Source organism: Pseudorasbora parva, chromosome 6, assembly GCF_024679245.1.
Source record: "Pseudorasbora parva isolate DD20220531a chromosome 6, ASM2467924v1, whole genome shotgun sequence".
In the NCBI taxonomy this organism is placed as follows: Eukaryota; Metazoa; Chordata; class Actinopteri; order Cypriniformes; family Gobionidae; genus Pseudorasbora; species Pseudorasbora parva.
In genome coordinates this window covers 37,285,803-37,312,563 of record NC_090177.1, presented here as the reverse complement: position 1 = coordinate 37,312,563, position 26,761 = coordinate 37,285,803, and the positions used below count along the sequence as shown (strand labels likewise).

The window sequence follows — 26,761 nt, the reverse complement described above, 5'->3', positions numbered from 1 at the left end:
TACAGTGTATAATTCAAGTAAATTACATCAAATTAAACAATGGATTATGTGCCCAGTGAAGTAACAGATCTAAAGTTCAATAACAAACCGGCTCCTGCAGCTGAAATTTCTCAATTACATTTTGATAGAGTACAAGCTGAAGCAACTGAGAGAGCAAAAGGCAACTAACAAAGATTTGTCTTCATCGTCTCGTCTTTGCTTGACTTGTGCGCCGGTCTTTGCCTTTGGCCAGATACTGTCACAAGAACATCCTTCTCAATGCAGAGACTCCAAGAATGAAACGCATTGTTTGTGGTTTTACAATATGACCAAACTCTTGCACTAGTGCAGTGATGAACAGTACAAAAATGTTTTTGCTTAACTTGGACAAGACTCTCATTGATTTGTTTGTGCTCTAGGGGGGGTTTCTAGTGCTCGGCGGATATGTTTCTTTTTCAGTGGGAGAAGGCTGATAAAATACACACATTATATACGCATATATATATACACACACACACACACACACACACACACACACACACACACACACACACACACACACACACACACACACACACACGCACGCACGCACACACGCGCGCACACACACACACACACACACACACACGCACACACATGATCGTTTAAAAGTTTAGGGTCAGTAAGATTTTTTTTGTTGTTGTTGAAAGAAATCAAATGTTGTGTCTAGCAAAACTGTTTTGAACATGGATAATAATCAGACATGCTTCTTGATCATCAAATCTTTTATCAGTTCAAAACCTTTTAATAAATCTTCGAGACCGCAGTAAATCAAAATTCAAAATTAATAACAAACACAATGACCAAAACAAATGCATACGAAAAAAAAACCTTCAAGATGGCAAGGTTTGGGGCAGTTGTAATTACTCACTTTCATGTCATTTCAAATTTCTATTACTTTAACATTGAATGCAAAAGGAAATGTTTAGCAGAATGTCCAGGCTGCTCTCTTTTCGTCATACTAGAACTGAATGGAAACTGAAGCTGTTAAGTTCAGAAACTGACGCTGCCAGCTCAGAAAAGCTGAGAAGACGAAGCCAGTTTGTTATTCGCTGTCTGAACACATGTGCTTATCGCCAGCGTTTTTTGAGAGATTTTTCGATTCTTTGTGCTCACACCCATTCGATTTCCCCTGGCAATGTGCCAAAACGAAAGTTTTGCTTGCCAAAACCATTCACACAGTTTTTGTTAACTGGCAAGCAACATTAGCAGCTCATCTTCTTCGTTTTCTACTTACTTCCTCTTCGTCGTTTTAATTGTGTGCTCGGCAAGAACGTTTTGTGCTTGAGGGCCACCAAGTAGTGTTTTCCTGTAACTTCAGCAGCTCCAGTTTGAGTTGCGCCCATTTTGTTTTTGCTCATTTGCATTTAAAGGGACACACACAAAAATGGCACGTTTTTGATCACCCCCAAAAAGTGGCAATTCCAGCATGCTCTAAAAATGATCTGTGGGGTATTTTGAGCTAAAACTTCACACTTATTTTCCATCTTGTAAAAGGGGCATCCAATCTCCCCTTTAAGCCTGATGAAACCATACAATAGCTTTATTTGAAGAACAGATCGTGTCACTTTATGATGAGGACATGAATGCATAAACTGTCACTTCAAGAGAATTTAAGAGAATCTTCCGTCTAATTTGAGAAAACATGATATTGTCATATCATGAACATAGACACTCAAAGGTCTTCACAGCAACCTGTAAAAATAAAAGTTTGGTTTATCTTGAAAAAGTTTGGTTTTAAATTGACAAATATATTAGGTTATATAATATATTCTAGTCGATTTAGCTACGCCTCTATGTAATAATAATAAGCTACTACTGATAATAATAATAATAATAATAATAATAATAATAATAATAATAATAATAATAATTATGCCTAGCTTATTTTTCACTCTTTTTGAGTGAAAGAAAAGAGTGAAAAATCTTTTTATATACTCTTTTTATAAACAATGTTTACTTTTAAACAGCATGTAGCCTTTAAATGCTTATGTACACACTATTATATTATTTACTTATAATGATTATTATCATAAATAATAAACTCATTGAATTTAATTATATATTTTTTAAATAGTTAAATAAAAAATATTTTAAAAAAACCATTTAGCCGAGAACCATAACATTTTTATGGTATTGGTACTGACTACTGGAATTTTTGGACCGTGACATCCCTAATTCATACAACAAAATATTCTGGGGGCCAATACATTTTTGTGAAAATGATTAAAACACTGGCGATGGATGGCAACTTTTTAAAAAACTGCTGGTGAGGAAAGAGTCAAAGATATAAAGATTTACTGAAAATCTCCCCACCACAGCTCTCAGCTACAGAGCACTACTGATGATGATATTATGAGAAGACTTTGTAGATTTGGATTTCAGTACACTGGCAAGCAACTGGCAACAAAGAAAAGTGGTTTCACAGACTAGTACAAACTATACGTTTAAGACCTCCGTTTAATTGGAACGTGTTAGGCGATGCAAAAGTCAAATCCATAAGCTGTGTCGCTAAACATTTTCCCCCTTTTGAATATTGTGAATAGCCAATGGTGAAATGGACCCCTCGGCTGTGATCCCACTTTTTCAGCTTATTTTCCCTTTTCCCAATGTTAAATATGCCGTGGAATGAAACGGGCGCTCCTAATTACAGGCATTCTTTGCTGAATTAGCGTTTGGTGTGTGCTAAGACTGTTCTTGCCTTTGTCTCCATCCTTAACCTGATCCTGTACTTATTTCTGAAAAGATCAAAGGTCACTTGGCTAATTAGGGGCCAATCAGTCTTTAGACAAACTCATCTGAGCTTAATGTTTTCACTTTTCAAGTCCAGCGGCTCTGCCTGGTACACCTTTGAGTCGCTTTGGGAAAGGGGCGACTAAGCTAGTCAGAGACGGGCAGTTTTAAAGCTTTTGCTCTTTCTTTTTTTCCTCTTTCTTTTGATCGTTTGCTCATTTTTATTCTCTTACAAAAAGAAAGGAAAAGCTTTCATCCCCTCTTGCATTACTGGAACTTCTAAAATGCCAAATCTGTCATTTATAGATTTCAGTGGGAAATGATTTAAAGAGCATCAAAGATACAATCAGAGCTTAGTTTAAAATGGTTTCAACCATTTCATTCACAATCAACTGCACGTTCTCTATTCGTCTCATATTTTTTACTATACTTGTCTAAATACTTTTACTTTATTTCTAAGTTACTACTTACTCATTTTAATTATCTGTGTCCTTATATTTATTTATACCTTTTTGTTACAGCATTTATTGTCCTTTGGTAACAGTTTATTTGTCATTTATGTGTAACAGTGGAGGACAACAAACGTCGCAACTGCGATGCTTCCCAACGTCCCGAACAGAAAAACAAGCATGTTTAATTGTTTAAAGGGTTAGTTCACCCAAAAATGAAAATTCTGTCATTAATTACTTACCCTATTATCATTTGACTAATATCGTTAAAATTTTATGACGAGAATAGTTTTTGAGCGCAAACAAACTAAATAACGACTTATATAGTGACAGGCCGATTTCAAAACAAAGATTCGAACGATTATGAATCAGCGTATTGATTCATGATTCGAATCCGAATCATGAATCAATATGCTGATTAATTTTCTATTAGTTTTGATCTTTAGATACTGTACTCAGAAGATGTGTCATAGCGCCCCCTAGCATATAACAGTGAAAACACGAAAAGCCAGAAAAAAACGTCAATGGCAAGGAAGCGCTTTCTCATATATTACGAGTCAACTTAAAAAAAAAAAAAATTATTACCTTAAAAAATACATTTTTAAAAAGTGTAACGCAACCTTTTTCATTTCTTATTGATTTTCAGTTTCCGAAACTGCCAAGTAAATTTCTTTGGTATACGGTTTGGTATAGGGCTAGTTGCATGTTAATCGCAATTTAAATAGCAAATTTGTATCAGTTCTAAATGTCCCTTAAAATAATATGTGTCAAGTTTTTAATACTCTAATCAACATGGGTATGGACAAATATGCATGCTTTATGCAAATGTACATTTATTATTAGTGAAACCATACTCAGAGCATGAAGACTAGACATGTATCAAAGGTCATAGATGTTTTTCAAAGCACTTGTTTCATGTCTCTTAAGTCTAAGCTTAAAAATTCAGAATAAGCAGTGATTTCTCTCAACTTAAGAATATAGGAGTAAAATAAAGGGAGTTTTTACACTGGCAGTTTAATTCAGAACAGGGCACAGTTCGTATGAAAAATTGGTAATGTGAAAGCTGTCATGCGGACCTGAGAGCGCACCAGTACCACACCATACCTGGACGAGGTCCATATTCAATGTGTAGGAATATCGTGCGGCCCCTTTAAGAGATGCGCATTCCCTATTGAACTGCATGTATTTTGCGTGTGCACGCTGAACTGTGCTGCGATTCACACCAACAGTGTGAAAAACAGACGTGGAAGCGCTCTTGTTCAGAAAAGTAACCTGCGTATTCGTTTTAGCCGATTGTAATGCATTTAGTTCAGTAAAACACATGTACTGTAAGTGGTAATGGTGTTAATGATTTACCTCAGACATGAGCGAGAGTGAGCTTCAGTGCATCGCGCTCAGACTGCTGAGAATGTGCTCAGTGAAAAAAGGCACTTTTCTTTCGACCTGGGCAGGGTTTCCCAATAACGATGTATCTTAGATATAAAGAAAGCGTTCTACGAGCGAAGTTACGATCACTTGCAGCAATTCCACGTGCCATTTCCCAAAAATGTACTTAACATGAACGGTCGAGAACGCTACTTACTCTAAGTGCTGCTTAAGAGTCGCTCACATTTGCGAAGTGCTGAAATATAACCATATATGGAATCATTTCCCCTGAACGGTTCACCTAATAAATGTCATCTGATGTGGATTAGCAATCAAAACACGTCTATATAAAGCAACTACCAACAGGCTGAGGCACTGACAAAATGGCTGAAAAACAAAAAAAAGATACCTTTGAAAAAGACAAAATCAATATCCTTCTAGAGGAGGTGGAGCGGGAAAAGATAATATTTTCAACAGATTTAAAGGGCATCGTACAAACAAAGAGAAACAAAACATCTGGGAGGACATTGCTACCAAATTAAAAGTTAAAAGTTAAATTATTAGTTAAAAGATCGGGTAAAGAGGTCTGGAAAAAAATTGCAGGATTTTGCAAGACTGACAAAAAAGAAGAGGGCACTGCAGAGGAATGTCCAATACATGGCTGGTTTTCGTGCACGTCAGCAAGTCATTGACATATTTTTTTGAGTTTATCTCTATTTTTCCCAGTCTTTCAAGTATATTTGATACTTTTTTTTTTTTTTATGTGTATTTGTAATTTTTTTTGTTTGTTACCTGCCCTCATTAAAAAAAAACAAAAAAAAAAACAAAAAAAAACATTATAGTATTATCACAATGCACTTGATTTAAGTTAAAGGTGTAATCTGCCAGTTGTCCTGTAGGTGACCTCATAACTATCTCTTCTTTTGATACACTTAGAGCTTTACAATTATTCCAGAGCACTCGTATGTACGATCATTTTCAAGTGCTACTTAAGTTACCATGTTTTTGGGAAACAGACCTTAATATTAAGATCCCTTGTACGACTTGTACAACTTAGGCTTACGATGCTTTTGGAAAACACAGCCCTGGAGTCTAACAAAAGTTACGCAGAAAATATGGTAGCTTATGTAGGCTACAACTGCACTTGTTTCAGAGTAATGTTATTGTTAACCCTTTTCTTTTCCTATTAATGTTTGCTGCTACATCCTTTATATCAATGGCTGATCTCAATATCTCCAACTACAGGCCATGTATCAAACAGAAAATGCATGATGCATTAATCAAATTAGTATGAGACATAATCTAAAAACTAAAATCCAGAAATCACAATGCATGATTTTTTAACTATTTATATGATACAGCTGCAAATAAGTATTTGAACACCTGAGAAAATCAATGTTAATATTTGGTACAGTAGCCTATGCAATTACAGAGGTCAAACATTTCCTGTAGTTTTTCACAAGGTTTGCACACTGCAGGAGGGATCCTCCAAACACGTTTAGTGGAATTATGACCAAAAAGTTATATTTTGGTCTCATCTGACCACATGACTTTCTCCCATGACTCATCTGGATCATCCAAATGGTCATTGGCAAACTTAAGACGGGCCTGGACATGTGCTGGTTTAAGCAGGGGAACCTTCAGTGCCATGCATGATTTCAAACCATGACGTCTTACCAACAGTAACCTTGGAAACGGTGGTCCCAGCTCTTTTCAGGTCATTGACCAGCTTCTCTCGTGTAGTTCTGGGCTGATTCTTTACCTTTCTTAGGATCATTGAGACCCCACAAAGTGAGATCTTGCATGGAGCCCCAGTCTGAGGGAGACTGACAGTCATGTTTAGTTTCTTCCATTTTCCAATGATTGCTCCAACAGTGGACCTTTTTTCACCAAGCTGCTTGGCAATTTCCCCGTAGCCCTTTCCAGCCTTGTGGAGGAGTACAATTTTGTCTTTAGTGTCTTTGGACAGCTCTTTGGTCTTGGCCATGTTAGTAGTTGGATTCTTACGGATTGTATGGGATGGACAGGTGTCTTTATGCAGCTAACAAGCTTAAACAGGTGCATCTAATTTAGGATAATAAATGAAGTGGAGGTGGACATTTTAAAGGCAGACTAACAGGTCTTTGAGGGACAGAATTCCAGCTGATAGACAGGTGTTCAAATACTTATTTGCAGCTGTATCATAAAAATAAATAGTTTTAAAAAAAAAACATATATTGTGATTTCTGGATTCTTTTTTTTTTCTTTTCTTTTTTGATTATGTCATTCTCATGCTCCTACGATGACAATTTCAGACCCCTCCATGATTTCCAAGTGGAACACCATCACATGGCAGTTGCTTCAATGCATTTAGGAGTGTGGTCCTGGTCAAGACAATCTCCTGAACTCCAAACTGAATGTCAGAATGGAAAAGAAAGGTGATTTAAGCAATTTTGAGCGTGGCATGGTTGTTAATGCTCTTTGAGTATTTAACAACCTGCTCAGTTACTGGGATTTTTCACACACAACCATTTCTAGGGTTTACAAAGAATGGTGTAAAAAGGGAAAACATCCAGTATGTGGCAGTCCTGTGGGCGAAAATGCCTTGTTGATGCTAGAGGTCAGAGGAGAATGGGCCGACTGATTCAAGCTGATAGAAAAGAAACTTTGACTGAAATAACCACTCGTTACAACTGAGGTATGCAGCAAAGCATTTGTGAAGCCACAACACACACAACCTTGAGGCAGATGGGCTACAACAGCAGAAGACCCCACCGGGTACCACTCATCTCCACTACAAATAGGAAAAAGAGGCTACAATTTGCACAAGCTCACCAAAATTGGACAGTTGACTGGAAAAGACTGGAAAAATGTTGCCTGGTCTGATGAGTGTCGATTTCTGTTGAGACATTCAGATGGTAGAGTCAGAATTTGGCGTAAACAGAATGAGAGCATGGATCCATCATGCCTTGTTACCACTGTGCAGGCTGGTGGTGGTGGTGTAATGGTGTGGGGGATGTTTTCTTGGCACGCTTTAGGCCCCTTAGTGCCAATTGGGCATTGCTTAAATGACGCGGCCTACCTGAGCATTGTTTCTGACCATGTCTATCCCTTTATGAGCACCATGTACCCAATCTCTGGTGGCTACTTCCAGCAGGATAATGCACCATGTCACAAAGCTTGAATCATTTCAAATTGGTATCTTGAACATGACAATGAGTTGACTGTACTAAAATGGCCCCCACAGTCACCAGATCTCAACCCAATAGAGCATCTTTGGGATGTGGTGGAACGGGAGCTTCATGCCCTGGATGTGCATCCCACAAATCTCCATCAACTGCAAGATGCTGTCCTATCAGTATGGGCCAACATTTCTAAAGAATGCTTTCAGCACCTTGTTGAATCAATGCCACGTAGAACTAAGGCAGTTCTGGAGGCGAAAGGGGGTCAAACACAGTATTAGTGTGGTGTTCCTAATAATCCTTTAGGTGAGTGTATATATTATATATATATATATATATATATATATATATATATATATATATATATATATATATATATATATATATATATATATTAGGGCCGGGACTTTAACGCGTTAATTAACATTAATTAATTACATGACTTTAACGCGTTAATTAATTACGCAAAAAAATAAAATAAAAAATTAACCACACTTATTTTTGCACCACGGAACGTTTTTCAATGAATGAGTTTCGACGGACCGATTATACTGGAACACCAACTAGCGCTCGCTCCGGAGTCACGACAACAACAAACCATGGGTGCGTCTCAATCAGCTCCCTAGTTCAGTAGTCAGGGCACTGATCAGGGAGTCAGCCCATTGACTTATGTCCTGATCATCAGTGCCCTGACTAGTGAACTAGGGAGCTGATTGAGACGCAGGGCATGAGTGAACATGAACGAAGAAGCTGATGAGAGCTTTGCTTGGCCCCGTGGATGGGAAATTTTGTTTTAAAAAACGAAAGAATGGAAGCGTCGTCAAGAGCATGGTAGTGTGCAAGCTATACAACAAGGAGTTTGCGTATCACCGCGGCACATCGAGCCTCAAATATCACAAATATGCTTTTGCTACACTTAATGGCAAACATTGCGCTGGTCTGCTGGACTGAAATAAATAAATAATATTTTGTTGATTAAGCTTATGTATTCAGTCATTATTCAATGGTATCCTAAAAATACATGTGAAAAATGGCTTCTCATTGTTCTCAGGTCAAATATTTATATGCAATTAAAATGCGATTAATTTCGATTAATTAATTACAAAGCCTCTAATTAATTAGATTAATTTTTTTAATTGAGTCCCAGCCCTAATATATATATATATAATTTGGAACTCCATTATTTCAATGCTCGGATCTGTATTGTATATCTTGTTGCGAAAAAATAAAATCTGAGTATGTGTTTGCATGGAAGGCAGTGTTTTAATTGTTGACAGCCGTTCACTGGATTGAATGACCAGCATATCATCAGCTTAGCATAAGTAACGACTGACTGAACATAAATACTACGTTAAGGAGTACATGCCATGCCCTTTTTATCCTCTGATATGAGCCACTCATCCTAAGTATCAGTAGTTTTCAAACACGACTACGGTGATTCCTCAGCCACATGCTTTCTCTCCCTAAGCCATATGTTTAAAAGATTTCTCTTTTTCTTAAACATTTCTATTCTAGTCTTATTGTTCAATTAATGTCTAGTGAAATCTGAAATATTATGATTTATTCTAAAATATTCCCCAAGATATCATGCACTTTTCTTTAATTTTAAAAACATTATAATCATTACACAGTAATTGTATCAGACTGGCTGTTGCATGCTGGGTGGTCTAGATTTGTGTAATCAGCTTCTGTTGACAGGGGAGCGTCACGCATAAATATAGTACATTTCACACATCTAAAACTAAAAAATGTTGTGTGAGATTTGAAATATGGGAGAAATAATTGCTTAATATCCCTAAGGTGTTTCAACAAAGTATGTACAAATAGAAACGTTGCAAAGAACATGTGATACATGAAGAGTAGAACCATTAAAAAAGCTTGATTTTTAATTTATATTCATAAATTAGTGTTATTTAATATCCTTGAGATATTATAGTTTTTAATTTAGATTTTATGTTTACATTTTCCATTTCAGCCAAAGTTTTAGTATTGTGGCGCGAGTTTTTGAGTTTTTATAAATTTTTATTTTAGTTTTAGTACATCAAAATAAACATAATACAAATGAGAAATGTTTTGACAAGTATAAAATAAGTTTATTTTTTTTAATAATCAATTTATTTCTATTAATTTTTGTCATTATATTTCATAAAAATGTTTTTTTTTATTTTATATATTTAGTTTAAAAATAACAACCCTGTCCTAAATCTGTCTAATGTTGAACTGGTTTAAATTCTTCTAAAAATATTAGAAGTTATCCTAAATTGGGTTTCATTTATAAAACAGCGATTCAAAGTTAATTAAACAATTACCAATTATAATAATAAAGAAACAGATAAATCACACAACAAACTACTAAAGAATAATTAAACAGAACTATAAGAAAAAAATATGTCCTTAAACTTGCTATCAAATTTGAAACTAACTAGATGAGATTTTAACATGGGTTGAAACTGAGACCAATACTTACAAATATGAACGCAATATCACTATTATCGATGCACATTCAAAGACTCACATATACATATAGAACGGAGCATACTAGTTATAGAATAAAACATCAATCAACAGATATGACTGTTTCCCATGCCTGCGAGCGTAACAGAGATAGTTAATAGCGCCGAAATCACTTTTCCCTGAAAAAATGAGCAAATGTAACATAACGGCTCTTACCGGGTGACATTAGCAGCTCCAGTCCTTTGGGATCCAGCAGATTTAGTTGTATTTATCACAGTCTGTGCACAATAGCACGGAAATCAGTAACTGTCTATAGTTCCGCAGACTAACAAGGAATCAAAGCTATGAAAGATTTTGAATGTAGCTGAGCAAATAGGATTAAAGATGGCTAATTCCAAGAGGCTGGAGCACAGCATGCATTAAAGAGGAATTCTCTGGGGAAAGATAATCCCCATATGCGTTTTAACACACTTCACTGTCCCCTGCCCGCCCCGCTCCCTCCCCTTCCTTACGGACAGTATCATAATCAGACACGCTTGGGCTGATGAAGACTCAAGCTCGAGTTGAATTGAGCGGTCAAAGCAGAAGAACAAATGCATGATGTGCTAATGCCAGCGTAGCCAAACCATGAAAAGTCACGGAGAATGGAGCCATAGACAATCAGCTATGACATGCTCAGCTGAGGCTTTACTGTGAAATCCTGCCCAAATCTTTGATTTCACATTCAGAAGTGTGTCAGAATTCACGATGCACAGAGGCGCAATAGCAAACATTAGCGTAAAGTGACTTTTATTATGCTTAGTTTTCCCGTTCAGGTCAACTAGTGTCATAGCGAAGAAACGGTTTGAAGACGATCTTGCCAGTGTGGCCAATTTAGCAACTTTGTTGCTGGATTAGTGATTTTGGTAAATCTTTAGTATGGGGAACACTTATGCACTATTAACTTTTGCATCAATAAACTCCTAACTTGCTGCTTATTAATAGTTAGTAAGGTAGATTTTGTAGCATTTAAGTTTAGGTATCGGGTAGGATTAAGGGATCAATCAATCAATCAATCAATCAACTTTATTTATATAGGGCTTTTACAATGACGATTGTGTCAAAGCAGCTTCACAGTGTTAAACAGGACAACACTGCAACTAAATTAGATTTGGCTGTACAGTCGTTCTGGAGTAAACAGTGATGTTATCAGCTTATTTTAATTTATCATATAGCGACAATGTTGGCAGATCAGTATTATCGTTTATAGAATTAAATAAGACCTAATTAATTAATTTTATTTGTATATTTAGTTTAAATAACTTGGATCATAATTTCAATGTCCCCAACTGAGCAAGCCAAGCCAAAGGCGACAGTGGCAAGGAACCAAAACTCCATCAGGGCCTGATGGAGAAAAATAAACCTTGGGAGAATAAACAGCCAGCATGCTAATAAGCAACTAGTAAATAGTTAATAACGGATATTTAAAATAAAGTGCCATCGTGAGTTTTTTCTCTCCAAAAAGCACTAGCGAAAACCCTGTAGCTACTACTGATTAACAAGTAGTAAGTTACTATATCATACTCTTTTTTATGTCTGACAAAAAATATATAAATGAGAGCAGCTTTAATTGACATTCGGCTATACACCGATCAGGCATTACATAATGACCGCCTTCCTAATATCGTGTTGGTCCTGTGTTGGTCCTCCTTTTGGTGCCAAAACAGCCCTAACCCGTCGGGCCATGGACTCAATAGACCCCTGAAGGTGTGCTATGGTATCTGGCACCAAGATGTTAGCAGCAGATCCTTTAAGTCCTGTAAACTGCAAAGTGAGATGGGGCCTCCATGATCGGACTTGTTTGTTCAGCACATCCGACAGATGCTCGATTGGATTGAGATCTGGGGAATTTGGAGGCCAAGTCAGCATCTCAAACTCGTTGTTGTGCTCCTCAGTCCATTACTGGATCATTTTTGCTTTGTGGCAGGGCATAATATCCTGCTGAAAGAGCTACAGCCACCAGGGAATACCATTGCATTGTGTATTGTGTAGTGCTGGGCAACGATTAAAATGTTTAATCGCGATTAATCGCATGATTTTAATCGCAGTATGCGCAAAATTCAATAATGAATACAAAAGTGCTGCTAAATGAACAAAAGTGCAATAACATATGGTTTGCAAACACTTTAAACAAATATGGTGCTTTTTTACAGCAGTTAAAAGTTAGTAACAGTTACAATATTTCTTGTAAATATCAACTTAAACATTAATTTAATCCAATTAAATGAAATTAAATTGGTGGTATACATCTATTGATTCTGTAGTAATATTCTCATCAGTAATCTGTCAGCTTTTACATAGGCCTACTTAAATCGGCATATTTGTGATATTCAACCCAGGGCGTTATTTAATTTTATAAAGGCCATTTTTTTAAAATCTTATTAAATGCATCATCTTTCCTGTTAAATTCTTACATTTGATTAATGAATTCAGTTATAATACTAAAAACACTAGGTTGTTACCAATCAAATTAAATAATTTAAACTGCAAAAAAATACAGCTGCAATAAATAATGCTTGGAGCACTTTTGACAGATACTGACCACTGCAGACCAGTACATTACATGCCTTCTCTCATCTGATTGACAGAACATTTTGCTGTGAAATCTTAAACGATTTTTATAAAGCATATAACTTTTATATTGTTATTAATATTTCAAGATTTTGAAATTAAATTAATTTTAACGGCACTAAATTTATTATTACGAAGCGCGCATTTTCTGTTTGATCCATGGCATAGCTCGTAGTTGGAGATATTGAGATCAGCCATAGACGTAAAGGATGCAGAAGCAAACATTAATAGGGAAAGAAAATGGTTAACATTAATATTCTAAACCAAAAGAGTAGTTATTGGCTATAAGCTACCATATTTTCTGTTTAACCATAGACACCAGGTCGAAAGAAAAGTCTGTTTACATTGAGCACATTCTCAGCAGTCCGAGCGCGATGTACTGAAGCTCACTCTCGCTCATGTCTGAGGTAAATCATTAACACCATCACCACTTACAGTACATGTGTTTTACTGAACTAAATGCATTACAATCGGCTAAAACGATTGCACAGGTTACTTTTCTGAACAAGAGCGCTCCCGAATCCGTGTTCTTCACACTGTTCACGTGAATCACAGCACAGTTCAGCGTGCACACGCAAAATACCGGCAGTTCAATAGGGAACGCGCATCTCTTAAAGGGGCCGCACTATATTCCTTCACATTGAATATGGACCTCGTCCAGGTATGGTGTGGTACTGGTGCGCTCTCTGGTCCGCATGACAGCTTCCCTGTTCTGAACTAAACTGACAGTAATACTACCTTTATTTATATTCTTAAAATGAGAGAAATCCCTGCTTATCCTGAATTTTAACAGATAATTTTTAAAGAGACATGAACAAGTTCTTTGATAAACATCTATGACCTTTGATCCACATCTAGTCTTCATGCTGTATTATTGATTATTACTGAATAAAGTATGGTTTCACTTATGATAAACGTACATTTGCATAATGCATATTAGTCAATATAACCATGTTGATAAGAGTATTAAAAACTTAATTTAAACTTATTTTAAGATGCATTTACAACATATAAAAATCGGCGATTAAATTGAGATTAATCGCGAGTTAACTCATGACAATCGTGCGATTAAATATTTTAATCGTTTGACAGCCCTATATATATATATATATATATATATTCTATATATATTCTATATATGTTTTTATTGTGTTAAAATGTGAGTATCAAATATGATCATCAGGCTTTTTTAATTTGTTGATCTCTCAATCATCATTGTATTGCATTGCATTGTATAATTTAAAACTACTGAGCTTTGATCATAAAACTAAGCATTTAAATAGTATTTTTGGGAGATACAGAGAGATAACTGATATTTATAAGCATTTTAAACAAGTAATCTGTGAACTTATTGATTTGCATTGCAAGCTATCAGTATTTCACCTCCCTTTTTGGCCACATAAATATCAGCAGCTGCCCCAAACTGCAAGTTCCTGCTCAGTTTGGGCCTCTGAATTAAACAGATGTTTTTTTCTCTTTGAATATGAGCTCCATATGCTCACTACATTATACTACATGAGCCATAAAAGCACCAAATATGATACAAAACATAAAACACATACACAACTTATTTCGATTTTGTCTAAAGGTTAAATAAACAGTTATATATCAAAATGATGGGCCTGCGGGGTTACCTTCAACACTTCCATGGGCACCTGTGTGGCACTGGTTAGGCCGGCGGGTGCGCTGACGTTGATGGCGGGGCTCTGGGTGACGGAGGTCTGTGCGTACGCTGAGCTCTGCCTTCTCTGCTGCTCTCGCCGCTCCTGCTCTTGGAGCTGCTCGCGCATCAGCTGCTGGCGGAGCAGGATTCGAGAGGTCACGGCCGACGAACCCAGCGGGGGCTTAGAGGAGCCATGCTGCTGCTCAGATGGATTACTGTAGTCAGACAGACAGACAGACAGAGAGAGAGACAGAGAGAGAGAGAGAGAGAGAGAGAGAGAGAGAGAGAGAGAGAGAGAGAGAGAGAGAGAGAGAGAGAGAGAGAGAGAGTTGACTTAGGGGAAGAAAGTGGGGCTCTGTAGAGGGACAGTGTTTGGTACACTAGGTGCTGGATAATTGAATTATTTTGAGATCCTGGTAGTTAATTAGCAAGCGTAATGATTTTGACCTCAGGGATAGAGCTGCATTGGGACTATGGAATACTGATTGGAAAGCTAAGAAAATACCAGCATCTATAAGGTTGTGAATTTGAACAAACCCCCAAGAATTAAACTTGCATAACTAGCCGTGAAATATTAAAGGGTTAGTTCACGCAAAAAGGAAAATTCTCTCATTAATTCCTCTCCCTAATGTCGTTGGACACCCGTAAGACCTCCGTTCATCTTCAGAACACAAATTAAGATATTTTTGTTGAAATCCGAAACAAAGTTTCGAACGGTTATGAATCAGCGTATTGATTCAGGATTCGGATCGCGTGCCAAACTGCTGAAGTCACGTGACAATGGCGATGCGAATCCTGAATCTATACACTGATTCATAACGTTTGAAACTTTGTTTTGAAATCGGCCCATCACTATATAAGTCATTATTTAGTTTTTTTGTGCACAAAAACTATTCTCCTCGTTTTATAAAATGATTGTAGAGCCGCTGTAGTGAGATGGGCTTTGTGTCGACGTCTTTAGTGCCTTTATGGGTCTTGAGAGAGGAAATGACATTGGTGTCAATGAAGGCCTTTATGAGCCATCAGATTTCAACACTAATATCTTTATTTGTGTTCTGAAGATGAACAGAGATCTTACGGGTGTCCAACGACATTAGGGTAAGTAATTAATGAGAGAATTTAAATTTTTGGGTGAATTAACCCTTTAACCTGACATGATATACTGTATAAAATCATGTGGTTTGTTGATTTTGGAATTGTGATTGGATTTTTTACCTAGAGTAGACAATAAAATGAGAGTAAAAATGTCCCACACACTTATTACACTTCTTTTTACACGGACTAAAAAGGGTTAGTAACCCCTGTTTGACACCGCAAGCATGAGCAGTGCATGAGCTGCACGTCAGCGTAACTACACCGTCACTTCAGACGCGCGAGAGTATTCACACTGGAAGCGTTGGTGCAGCGTCACAGCAGCGGCTCCCGCAATGCTAGAGCCTATAGCTGAGTATTACATACTAAAATAAAATAATTTTTATTATATTCTCTGGCTAGCTTACTTTACTTTTTATAATACTTTCACTCAAACTGAATAATTAAAACAAGTTTAAATTGGTAAATCTTCAACAGATATTTTTTATTCTTCGTTTTCTTTTCTGACATACTCCAGTTATTGTTCAAACACACTACACGTGCATTTTAGGCATTTTTTGTGTGAAATCATATTTATTTTGTCCATTAAAAGTGTGCTTTCACTTTAATTGAGCGTCAAAATATGCGCTGCTCACGCTTGCGGTGTGAAACGGCCGTAAGGGTGTTTTCACACTAGCAACGCGGTCTTCCGAACTGTACCCGGGTCCACTTAAAAAGGAGGTCTGGGGTTCGGTTCATGTGAACTCCTCTACGGTTCGCTGCTGATGTGAACGTATTAAATTGCAGAAGTGAACCGCTATTAATGATGTAGGATTTGATAAAAATGTGTTTGTGTGTGTTTCACTCATTTACCTGACGAGCGTCACTGACATACTGCTAGCAGAGAGCTTATATCTCATTTCTGCTCGTCTTCAGCTTTCTTTAGAGCATCTGCAGTGGATTTGCGACAGATAGACGCAAGTGCCATTACGTACTCAAGCTTTGGTAACAAAACCAACGGTTCAAAAATAAAAATAAAAAAGTGAGGTGAGCAACGCTATGCATTTTGCCGCCTTCATGCTCGCTGTCATTACCAAGCAATGGGGTAAACAGTTCTTGCTTTGATGACACAAACGCACCCCGGTTCAGACCTAAATAATATAATATGAACACAGTCCAGCGGGGGCAGGGGGAGCAATCGAACTTGGGTTCGGTCCAGGCAATCGAACCAAGTGTGAAAGGACCCTAAGAAACCACCCATATCACCCTATACAACATGCTAAAAATATCATACTTTAAAAGAATATACTTAAGTGTGAACCAAATGTAATGTTTTAAGACATTTAATTGTATTTTTATTGCAATAAAATTTAAATGTATAAGTTTAAATTAATAATAAACATTTTTGTCCAAGTAGGACATCTTTATATTTCATAATTACTTGTATTGTCTTTGAAATACATGAAATACATTTCCTAACAAACATTTATGATAAACTAAAATATACTTTCATGTCATTTATATTGTGAATTTCATTTATAATGAAATTTCAGGACTTTCAATGACCCTTTTCAATTATTGAAAAGTTCAATAATTTTTTTTTAAATTATTATTATGTTTTTCCAAGGACTACAATCAGAGCTCTCACTTATCAAACAATATCTTTATATCTTTCAAAATCGAAAAAAGGGAAATTGATAAATAAAAATAAACTAATAAAACAAAATGGTTCAAATAAAGTACAGCACACGCAGTGACTCTGGTAACTTTACCAACTTTAAATATACGATAACAAAGATATATTTTTCCTTATTCAAACTTATATTTCCCCTCTCATGAGCATGATTGACCTGAAAAATGAAAGCTGTATCAATTATATGAGCAATATCACGGTCAGTCATGCGAAATGGCTCTATATCTATATCAGATGGGCTGCAGCGTTAATTTTGCATCAAAATATTGTTTTATCAATAAAATGAAACACAAATTTCATATTGTCTTTTAATAATTTACGCACTTCTTAAGAACCTTTACATAAATATGGCGGTTTTCAAGAGTTAACCAGGACTTAAATTTCAAGAACTTTAAGCACCTTGTACAAACCCTGTAAATATATTTGTAATTCGTAATGAAGTTGCAATTAACTATTTGAGATATATTACCTTTAAATGTAATATCAAATAACACACTACTGTTAACATTATAATCAAATTTACCTGTGCTTTAGTTTGTTAACACAGTCAACGTCAGTCAACACATTAAAATAAGTGTACTTCCTTAAAACATGACAAAAGATTATTAAAACATGATTTAAAATGCACTTTAAAACTTCTAATTACACTTTTTAAAGTGTGCTTATGTGTTAAGAAAGTGAACTTTTATTTCATTCATATTATATTATATGCAAGTAAATATAAAATATGCAAGTAAAATCAAGTCCACATTCAATACAATTCGACCTAGCATTATGCAAACACCACTGACATTTTCTGGCCTTTTTATTCATAGTAGAAATGACAGAGAAAAGAGGAGGAAGTAGGATTGGGAAATGATATAAGATTGCTTCAAATATGTACCATGGGTCACTCAATATGCTGGAACCAGTGTGCAAACCACTAGGCTAAGGCTCAAAAAAGGTTTATATTATTTTGATGGGCTTTTTGTCTTTGATTGAACAGATATTTGATCATTGCAATATCAAAATCCATTAGCAACTTACTAAATAAACAGATGGAAAAATTATTGCATTACAACAGAAGAAAGAACAACATGAAACTAGGGATTTAAATAGTTAAGCATCATCATACAACCATAGTTGTCTGCAGAATAATGTAATTGACCTATCACCATCAAATATTTTGTAGTTTTATATATAAACTTTTTAAAGTATAGAGGTAGACCTTAAATACTACCTCTAAGACTAAAGTCTAACATTGTCCTTGTTAATACGCAGTGAGTAGTTGATGTTTGTGGAGAATTCACAGAACCGGGCCGGACCTTCCTGACACTGATTCAATGTGACAAATCGCAACAACGACTCAAGAAAATCTCTCTCTCTCCCAAGAAAATACTAGATCTGAAGGTGAAAACCCATGTAATGCAGCAAAACCGGGCTCTGCTTCCTCCACATCAGCTGATGTTTTCAGTTTTGCGGCTGTTTATGTTTTCTTTCTCCCACAGCTTTCCTCCCACTATTTCGCCATCCGTTTAAGCTACAGTACCGCAAAGATCCCGATCCAGCTGAGGAACTTACACAACGTTCCCCCGTCCACTTTCAGTTCTCTTCATGATTCAGTAGAGGAACTGCTTGCTCCAAACGCAGCACGTTTTTCCACCCAGAAACCCAGACGACGTGCTGTCGAGATGAGGCCTTTTCCTCGCCGCTGATCCTTTTGATGCGCCTCCGCCGAGCAGCCAGCCAATCCAGCTGTGCAGTAATCGCTCTAATTAGCCTGTCTGGCCCTGTCAAACGCTAGTCTACAGCACTTGCTGAGCATTGTGGTTTAAACATGTGTAATCTCATTGTCTACAACTTTACATTTCAGTTAAGACATATTAAGTGCCATAGTTTGTCAAAGCTGCACTGTAGATAGTATCAGCAATTTTATTTGGGGGGGGGGGGGGGGTCTTTTTTAAGGATTATTTTAAATCACAAATCTTTTATTTATTTATTAGATTTGTAGGTTAGACATATATGGGGCTGCACGATTGGGGGGGTGGTGGCTAAAACTTGAATCAAAACTTTGTGATAATATATAAATATGGCTATATATTAATGATAAGTATATAATAATAATAATTATTATTATTATTAATTATTACTATTATTAAATTTTTAAAATACTGATAAAATGAAAACTTAATAAGAAATATTTATGTTCTACGGAGCCCTTAAAGGGACAAGGTGAAGGAGGGGGAAAAAAAAAGTAAATTATTTTGCATTGCTTTTGCATTCTCACAAATGTTTTATGTTCCACCGAGAAACTTTGCATTCGCTTGAGTTCCCTTGGAAAATGTTGCGTTCTCTTGCAAAATGATTGCATTGCGCTAAGAAACTTTGTGTTTGCTTGCAAAATGTTTTTTGCGTTCTTCCGAGAAACTTTGCATTCGCTCGCAAAATGGCGACAGGACAGATTGTCTCCGTTCCCTCCTTCAGGTAACGAGGATTAACCAAGAACATTCCCTTTCTGCCGGTCATGTTCGACGTCACCAATGTATTGGGGATCCTTTGGAAAACGCCACTGATGATGTCCTTTCCGGTGACCTTATGCAAAGCCATTTGTCAGTCAGTAATTGCTGTTCCACATGACCCATTTATTTAGACTATTGGATAACTCTGGGAAAGTTTGCCCTTTCCAGGGGAAAAGGAACGCTGCGGAAGCCACATCCTGCCCGAAGGGAGGTATCATGTGGAGATTACACATATGGACAATTTAGGGCAGTGTAACATATGGAATGTCTCTAGGGTGGTGGCCATGCTAGGAGGGAGACAACACTGCTCAGAGATGCCAGACAGACTCTACTCAGGGAAAGACACAGGCTCACCGTCAGGGGAACCATACTGTGGTAAATACACATATGGGACTACAGTAGGGGTCACAATATATGGGACCCAGCCTAGCTCTAGATACATCAGTCAGCAAGGCACCATGCGCCAGAGCATAGGAAAGGACAACACTCCAGGTAGAGTTTGCTCTCAACCCATGCAGGAAAGGCATGTTCCATCCAGTGGGCCATCCTCGGTTTGGAGACAGACTTTCTCTTCCGCTGTCCTATGTAACAGACAAAGAGCTGGTCTGAGGTCCTAAAGGTCTGCGTTCAGTCCACATATAGGTGCAAAGTGTGGACAGGACAGAGCAAGCAAGGACTGGGTCTGCCTCCACCAGGGGCAGTGCTTGCAGGTTCACCACCTGGTTTCTGAAGGGAGTGGTGGGAACCTTGGGCACAGATCCAGCCTCCGGATAACATGAGAGAGGAGGATTTAACCTTCTTGTTACCCTTAGGAACCTGACAATCAGGTCGTGCTTTCCCAGAGACTTACCATCAACTGCATCATGATGTGTTGCGATCGCGGCAACATATGCTTTGATGGTAGAGGGAGACAGCCTACGCTCTAGTTCATTTTGCAGAAAAGAAAGTACGGTCACGACCGATCATCTTCGGGGGTCTTCCCGGCAAGAAGAGCACCACTCAACAAACAGGTTTCACTTAAATGGATATAGGCACCTCGTATAGGGGGCTCTAGCTGAAGAGATGTGTCTAACACTGCTTGGGGAAGATGACCCAAGTCCTCCGCGTCCCGTCCAGGGACCAGACATTGAGATTCCAGAGGTCTAGACATGGGTGCCATAGGGTGCCCCGTCTCTGAGAAAGCAGGTCCTTCCTCAGAGGAATGAGCCAGGGAGGTGCTCTTGTGGGGAGTACTAGTTCTGGGAACCAGGTCTGGTTGGGCCAGTAAGGAGCAACTAGCAAGACTTGCTTCTCATCCTCTCTGACTTTGCACAGTGTCTGTGTAAGAAGGCTCACAGTAGGAAGCACATACTTGTGTAGGCCCTGGGGCCAGCTGTGTGCCAGTGCGTCTATGTCGGGGGTACCCTCAGTCTGAGAGTAAAACAACTGGCAGTGAGACATGTCAGGAGTGGCAAACAGATTTACATGTATGGTCCCGAAGTACCCTCCAAATCAGCTGGACTGCCTGGGAGTGGAATTTCCACTCTCCCAGGAGCACTTAATGTCGTGAGAGCTCGTCGGCTGCACAACTGAGCAAGCCTGGTATGTGAGAGGTGCGAAGTGACCTCAGATGCTACAGACTCAATAGGAGTAGATGAAGAGTGTGTTGTTACATGCGATAGGAGCGTAGACCACTTTTACGGTTGTCCGTGCGAACCAGTAAGTGCTTGCCTTGTAACGGCCCTTAGAGGCAGCTCAGCGCAAGACGCACTGCTAACAACTTGTGGCAGTTGATGTGCCAATGTGGTTGGGGACCCTTCCAAATGCCCAATACTGCCTCCTCAATGTATGTGGCCCCCCAGCCGGTAGTAGAAGCATGTGCGTATCCATATATACCATGCTGTCAATTCTGGGTCAGGCTCGGGCAATGCTACCTTCCCAGAAGGAGGCAATGCCACCAAGTTTTCATTCTCAGGTGACTGAAGCTCCCCCTCTGATACAGCGATCGACATCTGGTCGTTGACAAGAGCCCCAAATGAAGCGGCTGGCCTAAGGGGAATCCACCTTCCTTGAGGTATGTGAGTCTTGACCGCAACGTCGCAATGGTCATGTTCCCACAGTGGAAACATGAATAATCCACAAAAGCTATCTCAGCGTGCTGAATGCCCATATGTGTGAGACAATGATTGTAACCATCAGATGGCGTAACGGAACGATCTAGAAATGCACGGGTGGAAAGACATCTTTAAAAAGACTCAGTGTTGCTCTTTTAGGGAAAAGCTGTTTTTTAGTGCTGAAGCACACAGGAAAATGGCTGCGACACACAGCGGGGAACAGTGCAGCATGCAGTGGTACTCACTCTGAGGGGAACGCCCTCAAAACCGAACCATTAGCTGAATAAACACCACTCATTGAAGATGCCCACCCTCTTTCTCTCTGTGCTGTGTAAACAGCAGTTGTTGAGCTCGCGACCACCACTGTACGCGCCGTCACACCAACACCGGGAGAAAAAGCGTCTCTTCCGTTCAGTTGACACCCTCTCGAGACTGCAGCAGAATCAAACAAACCACTCTGCTCCGAAGCAAAAGACAAAGATGCTTTGCATCTGCTTCCATATTTATACCCGTGCTGTGGGATGAAGTGCGAGATGCAATTCGGCAATGTGCATTGGCTTGTTTAGGTTACACTCGAAGGAGTTTGGAGTCGACGTAACATCGAACATGACCGACTGAAATTAAACTAATGTTTTGGTGTCATAGTAGATGTCTTATGTCATATCTAATTTGTTTTTTTCCATTGCTTTTGATCAACTGGGAATGTTCTTAAAAGTCATATTTTCAAAGTTTTGCTGACTGGATAGTCAACACCACATTAAACACAAGCTCAACCTATTTACTTTTGACCCTCACAGCTTCGATTTCATTCTTGTTCAAGTAAAATATGACATCCCACCTGACTAAACTCCAAAACATCTTTACACAATCCACTTATGAAACAGTTATAAAAATTGAGGAAGACAGTAAGACAGTAAGAAGAAAGGAAAGAAGAAATGCATGGACATTGATTCTGGGTCAGCAGTGGCTAACACGCATGGTTTTGATGCATCATAGTTCCTCAGTTTAAAAACTGATCATGGTTTGTCTGGCACGACTGAATCATTACTACTGAATCAAGGTAATGACTGACTCACACAGGCTAAAATGATGTGGATCGCTTTTAACACCCTTTACTGATTGGACTTTAATATTTGGTATGCTATATCTGTTTCTCCGATGATCACACAAGTGTGTGTTCATAGTTCATAGTGTGTTAAGTTCATAGTTACGAAACCTGAATATGCACTATATTAACATATATTTTGCATGGTGCAATCCTTTTATAAGTGAAACCACATTTTTTTTGTTTCAACATCAAGATTTTAGGCATATGCCAACATATATACCACCTTACCTTGCAGTGTATCATGTTTTAGCTTTTTATGCACATAAATGGTAGCCTGACAAGCCAAGATGTTTGGTCTGGAAACTCACCATTGACAGCTCAAGTCGAGGGGCGGGATAAACGGTTGTCTTTCAAACTCCCTCTGCACGCGATAGGATAGCGCTACAACAACCAGAGCAACGAAGGCTTGTTGATAGATTAAACATTCGCCGTATCCGGTCGGCTAAACTCCGAACACATCTTTCCTTTTTAAGAATGACTTCAGTGCCGTTCTTTGTTCTTTTCTCAGAGACAAGCTTAACTCCAAGTCTTCCAGAATCGCAGTCAAAGCTGATTCGAAAGACCGCCGCCGTTCGCCAGTTTCTGTGTTTACTAGAAGCACGCAAATGCAACTCGGCCGTCGTCATTATGGCCCCGCCCGCCGACTCTATACACGATGTGATTGGCCCGTCCAGATTGAGAGGTATACAACGCAGAAGGGTATTGAGAGTACCTAGACGACACTTGCGGGCAGATTAAATTTGCTGCCACTAGGGTGCGTCTAGATTTGTAGGCTACAAAAATGGTCATTATAACAGTTGATTTTTTGCAAATTGGTGGTTGAGGAGATTCCCCCCTTCAATATAAAGCGCTTTGAGTGCCTTGAAAAGCGCTATATAAATCGAACACATTATTATTAAATGCTTTGCATTCAGCCGACAAACTTTGAATTTAGTTACAAAATGTTTGTTTTTCCGTAAATGCTTTTGTTCTGTCAGGACCATCATCGTCAAATATGACTATTAGCATAGTTTGGATTGCCAGTATGGTTCTGTTCTGGGCAAAAACTCCAGAAGAAGAAGAGCTGGGAGAGCAGCAATAAATTCAGGAATTTAGTTTGATTCAAGGGAAATCAGAATACCTAACCCTGACTGGACGAGAGGAGGAGCTGGGGATGGAGGAGGGTAATTGAGCTTTTGAGAAGCATGATAGCAGCTGATAGTACTAAATGAGCTTATATATGTGTATGCTGTGATAGATATCGTATTCCTATAGGTAGACGTGATCAGCTGACAGTCAGCTGATGCAAGCTTGACTGGCTCGACCTGCCAGAACTGACGCTATATGCTTGATTGTTCAGCCGACAAACTGGATTTCCTCACATAACTTTTGTGTTTTTAGCAAATGTTTTGCGCTTACCTAACAAACTTTGGATTTGCTTGCAAAAATTTTGTGTTCTTTCACATCTGACAAACTTGCACAAGTCGTGTTCCCTCTATAAATTAATTATTCCTCCCATCTCATTTTACTCCTTGTCTTTTTAGAGACTCTGTATAGTATATCGCCATATATATATATATATATGGCGATATACTATACAGAGTCTCTAAAAAGACAAGGAGTAAAATGAGTGTATATATATATATATAAAGTGTAATGTATTATAATGTGAAAATGCAAAGTTTCAAGGTTTTACGAACAAATGTAAGATATCATTTTTCCATCACCATGTCCCCTTTATTTAGCTTGGATGCCAGCCGAACTTAGCCCCGCCCACAAACTGTTTAGGTCTGGCGGTTCGGTCTGGCTTACCTCCATAGAGGAGTAATTATCCCCGAACAGAAACTGTTCGGACCAATGAAATCATCAGGGCGGGCTTTAGACGATGATGGACAGATGATCAACAGTAACGTAATCATCCACAACATCAAAGGGGATTGGATTATATTTGTTCAATTCTTAAACGGAGAGCTTGTTTGTATCTGCATTCACCTTCACTATTTCTCTCAAAAGTAAGTACTCTGTGTATCAATTAATTAACACAGGGTAAGTACTCTGTGTATCAATTAATTCTTTAATTTTTTTACAACAAAGATACAAAGGCTAAGATCGTTTATTCCAGCGCGCGTGTAGACAGGGTTGCCAAGTTTTTACAACAAACCCTGCCAACTACTAGCCTTAAACAATAGCTTGGGTAAAATGAGTGTTATTTTGGCAAGATTGCCTGCTAAAATTCGCACTCATGGGTCTATATATTACATAATAGTTGCTTCAACCCACGGACATAGAAAACAACCCGCGGGAAAAAAACGCGAACTTGGCAACACAGTGCAGTTGAGCTCTGTTGACGTTGCTCTGATTGGTTGTTGGTCTATCCAATTGAAGTCTTTCCTGGTTCGGTTGAAACGCGCCCCATAATCACAGCCCAATGGAGCAGTTTCAGACTCATATTCTGACTAGAATTGAGTATGACCACGTCAGGCTACCCTTTATTGGCTCCATGGATACTTACTATTATGATTCAGCATTATCATGATATACTATTCCAGTTATATAGGCTTTATTTTGTTATCCGATACTGTCAGACCAGCAGGTGATATAATGAAATGTGCAGTGTGTTCATGTGTCTTACACATGAGCTTGTAGACTAAATGCCAGCACAACTTCTACACAACAGTCCTTATCAGTCCTTAGCAAATCTCACCACCCCAAGCACATTTTCTGTTGTCATTATAAAAAGAATGTGTGTGTGTTTGCAATGCTCGGGGTAATTTTCCATTTTGGTGTGTGCAGCATTAGTGGACCATCTCTGCTCCAATGTGTGTATGTGTGTCAGGAAAAACAATGAGTTCACAGTCCTTTGTGGACACACCCCCAGACTGCCCTAACCAATCAAAGAACTGCATCAGGCTGACCTCCTCCACTCACCTCAGAGCGCTGCCATGTGCTGTTAAAGTATAGTATATACTGCTCATTTAAGGCCAGTCATGTCCCATGATACTATATAAACACAAGGCATTTATGTGATGCAGCCACAGCATTACGCTCTGGGAAAGTCGAGTAAATTGTACTCTCAGCTGGTGAATACTCAATGACAAAAGCAAAACTGATACCGATGATATATTAAAACACCATCAAGTATACACTGACCTCATGCTTATTCCATCCCTAAGGACACACAGCATAGGGATATTTATAGTCACAGATTTATTTATACTGTAGCCAAACAAACTCTCCATCCCTCACTGATCCTCACTCCCCCCAAAACACACACACACACACACACACACTCCTCCACAGGTACTCACAAGCGTCTGCAGTGAAAAACGCAGGGTCTTTGCACTTGGACACCCAGAGCCTCCATCTTTATTTCCTGTGCTGAAGGTGCACTGCGCGCCCTTGGACAGCTCTGAGAGTCACGCTGGTCCGGCTGCGCTGGGAGCGTGTCAAAAGGGGAGGCACCAACAGCCAGCCCGTACACACACGAGCTCACACGCGAGCCCACAGCGCTAAACACACTACAATACTGCACATGACAGCACAGGGAGTGTGGGGTGAATCTCATCAGTCAGTGTCTACACCATTTGGATTTTTTGATTAGATTAGATTGAATATAATTCATTTTAATAGTGATATAAATCATTGCATTATAGTCATTTCTACTATGATACATCAATATTAATATAATGCATATATAAAATATATGATAAAAAATATGATTTGTATTAGCCCTTGAATTGATCATTTATATTATATTATATAATATTAAATTATAATGGATATTTTCTATGTTTTATTATTTTTTATTGTAAATGTTTTACTACTTTACATAAATTTATAATACAAGGAGTTATCATATAATACAG

At 38.3% G+C, this 26,761-nt stretch overlaps 1 protein-coding gene across 3 annotated transcripts in view; it reads right to left on the bottom strand.

The window, feature by feature from the left end:
• mitfb (melanocyte inducing transcription factor b) overlaps nt 1-26,761 on the bottom strand; it is a 78,354-nt gene that overhangs the window by 30,804 nt on the left and 20,789 nt on the right. For 2 of the 3 annotated variants that reach the window (XM_067446833.1, XM_067446835.1), the window contains exon 2: nt 14,425-14,668. In XM_067446833.1, coding sequence (XP_067302934.1) covers nt 14,425-14,668 — 244 coding nt within the window. Of the gene's footprint in view, nt 1-14,424; nt 14,669-26,203; nt 26,312-26,761 lie in introns of those variants that run through there. The other variant, XM_067446834.1, reaches the window with a different exon arrangement.